General features: G+C 34.1%; 1 protein-coding gene across 3 annotated transcripts in view; it reads left to right on the forward strand.

The window, feature by feature from the left end:
- Positions 1-10,979, forward strand: part of Atg5 (autophagy related 5) — a 121,405-nt gene extending 110,426 nt beyond the window's left edge. For all 3 annotated transcript variants that reach the window (XM_033763454.1, XM_033763455.1, XM_033763456.1), the window contains one exon: positions 10,725-10,979. In XM_033763454.1, coding sequence (XP_033619345.1) covers positions 10,725-10,861 — 137 coding nt within the window. In that variant the 3' untranslated portion in view covers positions 10,862-10,979. The remainder of the gene's footprint in view (positions 1-10,724) is intronic.
- Positions 10,980-11,349: the final 370 nt, after the last annotated feature.

Genomic DNA, 11,349 nt, shown 5'->3' on the forward strand with positions numbered 1-11,349 from the left:
TATTGATTGGAAGACTCACACTTCATTGAAATGACATAAATAATGCCTACACTTTTGAGGTGTTTTGTTTTGTTTTTTGCAGAACTGGGGATCCAACTCAGGACCTTGTGCTTTCCAGACAGGCACTGGCACTACTAAGCTAAACCTCCAATGAGGTTGATGACATGTTTTGTACTAGGAGGAGGACACATCTGTAATAACATCCATGTTTAATAATTGTCTTTAAAAATCTGTGGAAAAACTGGCCATGGTGGCATATCTTTCTGGTCCCAGCTCCCTAGGAGGCTGAGACTGGAAGATAGTTAGTTCAAGACCAATTTAGCAATACCCTGTCTGAAAGTAACAAAGGCTAAGGATGTAGCTCAGTGGTAGAGAACTTGCAGGTTAAAAAAAAAATCAGGTCACTGTTTCCGTAAAGAAGTGTTGGTGGGGCATGATGATACAGGCCTATAATCACAGTGCTCTGGGAGGCTGCGGAAGGAGGATTACAAGTTCAAACCTAGTCTAGGCAAGTTACCTTGTCCTAAAATAAAGGGGTAGGGAGGTAGCTCAGTGGCAAGGCCTTAGGTTCAATTTCTAATACCACCAAAAAGCAAAAGAAGACAAAACAAAACAAAAACAACAGCAAAACTGTTTACTGTGTGGTTCAGTACACCTACTGTAGTATTGTCACGTGTGAAACATTTTGACACACCTGCCCTCAAGTTGAAAGCAAAATACTTTAAACTTGGGTGCGTATGGATAAGAACTGGATGAAAAGAGAAAGTACTTGTAAAAGTTATATGGAACCATTGTCTACTACTCCCTGCAAGAAGTGAGTCAGTTGTTAAGGAATTTTTTATTTCATCATATGAAAGTAGCATATACTAATATTTATGAAGACATGCTTTAAGTCATTGTTCTCATGGAGGAACTCATGATGAGCTCCTTTTTGTGTTTCTTTTTGATTGTAAGTAGCTAAGGGAGTTGGCCAAGTCAGAGGTAACAGGAAATAACCAAAGGTGAGCTCAGGTAAATTGTTTCTGTGGTTTCAGCTGTAGTTAAAATGACTCAGAGATATGTGTTTCTGTACCAGAGCTGAAGTGAGTATTTGTTCATTAATAAAAACACACAGTAAAATAGGAAAACATAAATTTAAAATAGTAGCATTTACTTTTTACAAAATACCTATAAACTTTGCCCAGTCCTTCCTTATTGTCAGTCTTCCAATATAATGCATAAAAACTTGACAAGCTCAGATTAGAATACAAGTGTTTGTTCTCATTTTTAAAATGTATTTTCTGGTTCCACTGATCAGCCCTCTATAAGTATTAGGCTGTTTTTAACCTGATTTCATATTTGATATTACACAAATAGAGCACATGTGTAAGGAAAGGCATTCTTTTCCTGGTAAATTAGTAGTTGCCTGCATCTCTCTTACCAAGAAATGCAACACTGTAACCACTTGGTTTTCCCCTTTCCATTTCTACTCTGCTTCCTGAGAATTGATTTACTCCCTAATACCCTTCCCAACTACCATTTAACTTTGTTTCCATTTGTTGTTTCATTATTCAAGAGTGATTTTCTTTGTTTTATGTATATACTACCTGTGGCACTGGGCATACTAAGATGTATAAGACACAGTGTAATCCTTACTCTTAAGAAAATTTTGGTTCAGTTGGAGTGCACAAAAAGGTGTGCCATTGCAATGTGTTCAGGACTAGCGATAATGCAAGTATATTACAATTGCTCCCATGGATTCTAACGGAGAGAACAATGACTAATCAAACTTCTTAAATGGAAGATGAGTGCAAATTGGACATACAGAGGAGGAGGGATCAGGTCACATATGCCACAAGCTCATTGCACATTACCTTACCAGATACTTGGGAGCTGATTTCTAGCGGGTGATATGTGATCTAAAAGGTCCCTACTCTGCCTTGCGTCTTTCTCCCATGTTTGGATATGAAGTTTTCAGTAAGGTCAGAAATTTTGGAAAGGACTGGGTGCTTTTGAGGCTGGGAAATTAGAACACCCCATTTAGGTAGTCTAATCTATAAATTGTAAACTATTATTTTTAATATGATTTATAAGAAACCACAGAATAGTTGTTACAAGTAAGAAATTCTGATGCATACATATTTTTCTCCTTTGCTCTATGTAATTAGATTGTTAAAGTCCCTATTTGATGTTGTGAAGCCACAAAGCAGTTAGAAGAAAAGCCATCTAAATCTCTTGCTGACCTTAGGAGGCAGATCTTTCAAGTGTTTGGACAAAATTAAAACTGATTGTTACCTCATGATGTGAGGTTTTGAGCCTGCAGTAGTCACAGTCATCTGCATGATGACATTGCCTCTGGAATAATTTGCAAATTCATGCTATGAAAACAAAATGCTGTGACCCCTGCAACCTCCTAAGATTGAAGGATTGAGTAAAATAATAATGGCTTTATAATTTTAGTAGTCTTTTATGCACTCATTTAGATTTTTGAATTAGAATGAACTAGTATCCTTTGTACCTTCATTATTTGAATTGGGCAATCCTTGAATTTATATTTTAAACTGATCTAGATTTCTTATTTTATGAAATTAAAGTGTTTCCTATTGTCATCTCATAGTTTAGTTGTAGAGTTTTAAGTGAACCAAAAGTTTTTCACTGAGAGCCTTCTTACTGTGGTATGTTTTCAGGCTTTGCAATTAATTTTTTGTTTCTTACAACTCTTATTTTTTTTTAAACAAAAGAGCTGTACTCATGAAATTTACTAAGTCAGGTTATAAAGAAACAGTTTATTTGTTTATAATTCCACTATACAATGGCAAGTAATAGTTGATGTTCAGCCTATACACAGAAGGTATAAATTTATGGTGAACTACAACTGTAAACCAGTATTGAAACTGCTTACAAGAAAAGAGCATCTCAAATTATGGAAGAAGTTCCATACCATTGATTTACTTTTTTAGAAGTTAACTTTTGCACATAGTTAGAAATACTATAACTGTGGTTCTGGTGTGGAATACTGAATCTCATTTAACTAAGGAATTTCCATAGTAACTGCATCTCCTGCAACCAGCTTGATTATTCTTATTTAACTTGTTGAAATATACCAAACCTTTTAAAGGGAAGAGGCTCAAAAATAGACTGTAACATGCTATTGCTGTTAATGAAAGTTTTTCACTGAGCAAGACTAAATAGCTGATCACACATGTATTTGATGTTGCAGCTCTTCACAAGTAACCCTGGAAGGCTTCTTTGTAACTCTGCTGACATAATGGCCAGTACAGAACTGGTCACTCAGCTACCATGCAAGCCTCATGGTTCAGTTTCTTACTAACACTCTCTGCTTTTATTGTTCTCTATTCTTCATTGAGTACATATTTTGTACAGGAGTTATAATAATGTTACTTTCAGCATAAACTTGGTGATTGTATTATCTTAAATTTATCAATCTTGAATGTAAATGAGATGATTTTTAATTTTTTTTTATTTTAAATTTGCTGATTTTTTTCCCTGGTACTGGGCCACTGAATCCAGCTACCTTGCACTGAGCTACATCCCTAGCCCTTTGTGTTTTTGAGATTGGAGTCTCTTACTAAATTGAACAGCTTGGGTTCAAATTTGTGATCTTTCTGCCTCAATTTCTGAAAGAGCTGGGACTATAGGTATAGTCCAGCTGAATTCTTTGTTTCTTCCTCCCTACATCTCTGTGCTTTATCTAAACAGTTGATACCATTGACTTAAGAGTGGTGATACAGAATCTCTTAATGTCTAAGCCCACTGACATGTGTTTTCTAAAATGATACATGAAGAACTGTTTTTAATTTTCCATAATGCTGATGATGAGATCACTGGACCTGACAAAAGATAGCTCTCATTTTCTCTCCTTAATTATTATACTTTTTCTTAATCTCAAGAACCTAAATTAACCTTTTTTCAAAAGTAAGAAACAGATGCTTGTACTTTTATCTTTAGCACTAGAAAACATAATTCCCATGCCAAAATAATAATATATTTAGACAGTTTCAAAGCAAGTTATTTCTTCATTAGAATAAGTTCTATGGGATTCCATTCTGCTTGAACAGAAATCATTTGTGCTATTTTATAATTCATATTTGACAAATATTAATGGTCCCTATTAGACCAATTAGAATTACTGGATAATATTATGAAAGCAGATCGAAAACATTTTGAACCTATATTTTCAAAGTTATACTTTTAAAAAAAAAAATTGCCAACAGGGTTTAATGTCTAAATTTTTACGTATTTTTATTGGTAGGAGACTTTTTACCAGTTTATTAAAATGATCTTACCATCAGTTTTCTTTTCATACTTATAGCTAATTAGTTAGGTTTTTTTGTGTTTAAATTTAGATTATGTCCTTACAAAATACCGTGATTTTAAGTGAAAATTGAATCAACATGGACACGTTTGAAATTGTTGTTTAAATATATAAAAGTCAGTGCTCAAACTATTTTGTCCCAAATAATAAAAAATTATAAAATACAAAAATATAATTATATATGACAAAAAATATATGGAATACATTTATTAGGGTGTATATTCATTAAGATCTATATTGCTTAGTGAGTATAGATCCGGATGAAGTTAATGTAAGTATCTTTAAATGGGTTTGTAGTTTTCTGATAAACAGCACTCTCCTTCTGTTTGTGATCATAGGATAAAAGCCGTGTAAGCTTGTATATGTTCACTTTTACTGCTACATCATGTAATGTGCTCTTAAGATTGAGATCTTACTCCCCAGGAAGCATTTCTGTCTAAGATTAATTGCCCTTTTAAAATCAGTGTTTGATGTATTCCTTTGGCTATATCCTGGCTTGGTTTAACCCCCTTTGACCTGACCTCACTGATTATTACCACTGTGACTGAGTCAAAATCCTTCAGCATGATGTATGCACTTCAGATTTCAGCCTGTGGTTTTTCATGTCAGTGGATTCAATTAGTTGCCATTTTACTAATGAATATATCAGAGGTTAAAGGATTTGTCAGATAGAACAAAATTGTTCAGATTAGTGCTAATCATAAAGCTCATGTCTTTGTTTAAAACTTTTAAAAAAGTATTAAATTTTTTTTTCAGATGTTTTTGTTTTCTTCTGAATCATATAAATATGAACTCACAGAACTATACACTATGGTTATAACGTTTGACCTTAGCTTTTCTGTTAGTCCATATTTATAAGTATGAACTCTTTGGGATTTTTGGTTTGTTTTTTTGAAATAGGATCTCACTGTGCAGTTCTGGCTGGCCTTGAATTCAGTGTATAGCCTAGGTTGGCCTTGAACTCATGACAATCCTCCTGCCTCAGCCTCCCAGGTACTAGGATTACAGGTGTGCACTACCACACCAGGCTATGAACTTCAAAAGAAATCTTCAAAAGAAATTTAATTGAGTTAAACTGAAGAAATATTTTTTAAACAACATAACTGTAGTGTATTTGGGCTCATTTAATGTATGGATGGTGTCTTATACTGAATTCACATGTTGAGAACACTATTCACTTAATCCAGAAGGTTTACACTGATTTCAGAAGTTGTTCAAGCATCATTTAGTTTGTATAATCATTGAGTCCCAAGTTTTTGTTGTCCTTCTTTGGACAATGGAATTGAATAAATCAGAGTACATATTAACACAAGGCCAAATTCTTATAGCCCTTTGTATGCCAGTCACATAATTGAAACCATGGCTTTAAAAAAAAATGCCTTTTGATATGTCTAGTACTAAAAATAATTAACTTTTCCCCATAACTTTTAAGTACAGGAAGAGAATTATAGTGGCTTTGCTTTTTGTTACTAAACCATGATCTTTTTAAAACTTGTCTTCTGTCCTCATTTTCTTTATAAGTAGTACTTTTGACACCCTGAAAGTGGTAGAGAAAAGGAGTTGCTCATATTATTGAATAACTGTTATAGCCAAGGGCTCTACTGAGTAGATAGCCCATCTGTGCAGGCATGGAGATTAGAATTCTTTATTCACAATATAAAATGAGAAAGAGGGGCTAGGGATTTGGCTCAGTGGTTCCGTTGCCTGCCTCGAAAGTGCAAGGTCCTGAGTTCGATCCCCAGTACCAAAACAAATAAAAAAACTAAAAAGATTGTGGCTTCAACTCTGAAGGGAGTACTTTGTTGTTTAGACATAAAAGACACAGACACTAGAACTAGAGACCTGTTAGTTATCCCCTATTCTAGTTTTACAATTTGTAACCCACAGAGTTGTGTCAGAATCATTGAGCAGGATTTGGGAGTAAGTCTCCAATCCCACATCTTCCCAGACTACCCTGTCTTCACTTATGTGAAGCCTACTGGTTTTCTACATAACACCTTGAAGAAAAATTCTATACCACTATGATCATAAAATTGATTATAGACTGCGGGTGGTGGCACATGCTTGTAATCACAACTCTCAGAAGGCTGAGGTACTTCTAGGCCAGCCAGAACTACATAGGTCCTGTCTCAAAAAACAAAACACACACACACACACACACACACACACACACACACACACACAGAGGATTGATTTTAGAGAACATTTAAAAATAGATTTTACTCCAGAGATTGATTCAGAAGGTTTGGAGAGGAGCCCAGCTTATGTTTTCTAATCTGTCATGTGATCCTATTGATAGCCAGATTTGTGAACTGTGCATCTATTCAGATACCTTCATTTTATATTTAAAGAGATGAGTTCTACTTAGAGTCATTCATTATCAGAGCTGGTACCTAACTCCCAATACGTCTTTCAGTAGTACCTCATTAAATGTTGGTGGTGCATGCTTGGCCCTCTTTCATTTATGTTTCATATATATTATTTTATATTGCTATATTTATTATATATGTGCCTACATAGAACAACTTTTTACATATACATAAAGTATTCCCATTGTTTTATGTTTGTAATTTTTATTAGTGACTATTATATAGTAGCTATTCTGATTTTTTTTCTGATTATTTTTCTATTTGTAATTTCTACATATATAACCAAAATATGTCTGAATATTAGTTTTCTCAGAATGTAGCACAACTCTAAAAATGTTTACTCTAAAGTAGATGCTGGTTTTTAAAAGTACTATGTGGGGCCAGGGATTTAGCTCAGTGGTTCCGCTGACTGCCTCGCAAACACAAGGACCCGACTTCAATCCCTGGTACAAAAAAAAGAAAAAAAAAAGAAGTACTATGTGGACATGGTACAAAATAATGGTATATACTTTTCAAATTGTCAAGGAATATAAAGAAACTAATCTGTTGTATGTTAAAGGAGAGTAGAGAGACTTGGAATTTCAGTGCAATGTGTGAATCCTTCATATGTTTGAAGTGTCCCCAAAATTTTATCATGGTTGCAACAGTGTTACAGAAGATGGGCCTTTAAAAAATGGATTAATGCTCCTATATAAAGGACTTTGGGGTGTGTTTTGCTCTCTTGCCCTTCCACCTTCCACAATATGATTTTCTAACGTGAAAGCCCACCCCATGTACCGGAACCTCGATCTTCAAATCCCAGCCTCTAGGACTGTGAGAAATAAATGACTGTTATTTATAAATGATCCAGTCCCTAAAACCCTATTAAAGCACACAAACAGACTAAGATATTAGAATGGATTCTAGATCAGAGAAACAAATTGAATAGACTTTCTAATAGTATTATATTGTTTTTTTATTTTGGAAACTATAGTTATGTGAAATACGTTAGAAAATACTGTCAACTTAAAGTAATATCAAAACCAAAGCTACACCCCCAATGACATGTATTAAAGATTACAAAGAATTAGTTCACTTGATTCCTGCCTTAAATGTTTGCCTGATTTAAAGCTTCAGAGTAACTTTTAAAAACCTGAGTGGGGGTGTGGCTTGGTCGTAGAGAGCTTGCCTAGCATACTAAGGCCCTGGGTTGGATCCCTTTACTGCAAACAAAATCCCTGAGTGGAAGAGATGTGAAGTAACATTTTTCTCCTGAGTCATTTGCTTTGTAGTGACATGTTTCTCTGTCTAAGTATTAAATTCTAGATTCCCATTTTGAAACAGAGACATATTTACCAAAAATATGGTTTACTTTAGTATTATCATCTGTTAGAAAAAAGGAATGTATGTTAATTTTTTCATTATTACCTTTGTTAATCTACGTATTGCCAAATTGTGCTGCAATCATACTTTGTTGTTATTAATGATAGCATGCATTAAAGTGATAGCATACCTACTTGGTTTATCTAGAAATATTTTTAACTTTTGTTTTAATAACAAGTAGTCTTTACAAGTTGAGTCCTTCTATATAGCAGGAGTAGCCATCAGAAACTATTCTCAAAACATTAATTATAGCAGTATTTTCTGCTGTTAGTAAAGTTATCCATGCTCTAAAAACATTTACTAATTACTGTATGTAAAGTACCATTCTAGCCAGTAGGGACACAGTGATGAATAAGAACCATTAAATGATACTTCCAGGGAAACTGCAGTCCCATTCTAAGGATAATCCCTCTGTTTACAGTTATATTGTGGAGGGATGTCAGAAAACAAAAAGCATAAAATATTTGATGAAATATTTGGACAAATGTATACAGTAACAAAATATATTTCACATCTTAAACTGGATACAATAGTACTCTTCCTCAGTTTTTTAAATTTAGTTAGTGGCATTTTTATGTTACAGATTAAAAGTGACCCCAGCTTTCAAAGTAGAGATTCAGTGTTGCCAATTCAGGGTTATGATTACATGATCTGTCAAGTTCGTTACACACAAAGTTCTCGACTTCTGTGGTACAGTTCATAAATCCCAACTCTCCTTTGATTGTAATAGGTTTGGTCTTCTGCCTTGTAACACAGTAACACATTGTGCATGTGTTGATTGTCTGCCATCCTTTATTTACTCTCACTGTTAAATATTGCTTTAGAAAAAAATATTGCTTTAGGCACAGTATTTTGGATATTGAGTTGTGACTAGTTTCTTCGTCTATTTCAGAGGATCCAGAGGTGACTCTGGCTTAACAATAAACGTTACATATAAGGAACTTTTACTCTTATACCACAGTGCTTTCATTTTTTGACTCAGTGCTAAGTGGGAGGAAGGTTCTAAGAATATTAAAATAGTGCAAAGAAATATATAATAAGAATTGGAAGACATTTGTACCAGAAATGTTTTCAGATATTCTAAGAAAGATTTAATACAGCAAAATCTTGGCGATTTAGAACTTAAAAAGAATGAATCATTCCAGATAGAATACCAACTTTGAAATAAACTCTTCCGAAAGTACTGTTCATTTTGCAGTATTCTGTACATAGCTTAATTTTTTATTTATAGATCCATTCCATTGTAAAAAAAAAAAAACAATCGCTTTGTTAATGCTGCATTCGCAACTGTATGAGAAAGTATATTATAGATGCAACAAAAATTAGCAGAAAAATTAAAACAGTGAAAGCATTTTTTTTTTCTAAACCAGTAGCTTTACATGGTGGACCTTCCTGAAATTATGTTAAACTGATAGTGATTTGGGGGCCCTGGCCAGGTGAGGGATAGTAATAGTGTTGTCTTTAGAATTAGTAGCATATATGTCAGGTTTTTTATTTTTGGCATCTTTTTTACCAGCTGTGTAGTATTTTTGTGTCCTAAATTATGACATCCTAGTACTGTGCTACCTCTAATAGAAAATCTAAATATTTCTTTAAAAAGATCTCATTTAGGTGCCAGCACAGCCATTATCACCACATGTTGTTAGTCTATTTTGCCCAGACAATAAAGCCCTGGGGATTGAAAAGTAGTTTTGATACATTACAAAGAAAAAAGGTATTTCCTTTGTAGAGTTCCATGAATTCCCCCTTTTATTACTGTCTTCTGTCTTCAGTAAGCAAAGAGATTTCCACATTATATTTTGAAGAGACCACAAATGAGACACATCAAGTTATGTAAAGGAGTAAAGAAAACGTTCTTGATGGGTTCTTTTTTTTTCTTTTCATTAGAGGAATTTTGTTTAGCTTTGTTTATTTTGTTAAGCCAAGATTGTTTCTATTTACTTTGAAGATTGTCAATAGGTTATAGCAAAATCACTGAAAACATAAAATTAATCTTTAATTTGGAATAAAATTTAAATTTAAAAGAAAAGTGTGAATAGCAGCATGCTTTTTATTAGTGAATCGGTGTCAACAAAAATAAATCAGATTGCCTGACTCTTTAAGACAGGAATCCTTGAGTCAGATTCTTAGTTTCTTCTGATTAAAATTTAAACTGGTGTTTTAGTATCTCTTAACACTTTTTGAGATATACTTGGACACTACTAAAAATCAACCAAAGCTGCCATCTGTTTTATTGAACATCTTTTCAAATACTGATCTAATTCTTGATGATATCTAATCACATTTTTGTTTTACATTCTTAAAATATGTATGGATTTACTGCGTGTACTTGTCACCGTTAATAGCCATACAGTACCATTTTAACTAATTTTGGTCAGTAGGTACAGTGGGCTGTTTTCTCCACTTCAGTTTCATTAACGTCAATCCTAGGTAAGTACAGTAATTAAGAAAGAATGAATACTTTCACATATAACAACAGAATTTTTAGCAGAATTGATTGTAACCCTCAGGTTTCTGTTTTGGGTGATACATTGTGACATTTTAATTTTCTCTACGTCTACATTTCCTGTTCAGAGGAAAATCCATTTGGTTCACTAAGGATTCTGAAGAGGCAGCAGATTATTTTTTTTACAGTTTTGATTCCTATTGATTGTTGTTGGATTTCTTTCTTGGAATAGATGGGGGAAAAAAGAATCAAGTGATGATTCATGGAATTGAACCAATGTTGGAAACACCTCTTCAATGGCTGAGTGAACATCTGAGCTACCCAGATAATTTTCTTCATATTAGTGTCATCCCCCAGCCAACAGATTGAAGGACCAGCTCTTGGCCGGGATAGAGCTACCCCGAAACATGATTTACAGAGCATGTCAACCTTTGCTTCAGTTAGGTTTGGTGGAAGCAACCTGACCAGAGACACTTTGCTGCTGCAAGCCAAGCAAGAAAGAGATTCCATGTCAGATAAGGCAATTGGGCTGCTCTTACTCTGCATCACCACTGCTTTCCTCCACTGCCGTCATTAAACCTCAGCCACAATGAGAAAGACTCAACAGGACCACTGCAAGGCTTCTGTTTTCTTGTAAAATATAATGAAGCTGAAACCTTTGGCCTAAGAAGAAAAAGGAAATATGTGCCACTCAGTTTATATTTCTGCTTAACAAATAAACAGGGGTATTTCCTAAGATGACCATGGTTGAACTTTAGCTCAAGAGAATGGAAACGCTGGTTTAATTTTCAAGAGAATTAGACTTAAGAAAGTAAAAGAGAAATTCTGTTATCAATAACTTGCAGTAATTTTTTGTA

This window comes from Fukomys damarensis, unplaced genomic scaffold (assembly GCF_012274545.1).
Source record: "Fukomys damarensis isolate Sample0158 unplaced genomic scaffold, DMR_v1.0_HiC HiC_scaffold_14, whole genome shotgun sequence".
Taxonomy (NCBI): Eukaryota; Metazoa; Chordata; class Mammalia; order Rodentia; family Bathyergidae; genus Fukomys; species Fukomys damarensis.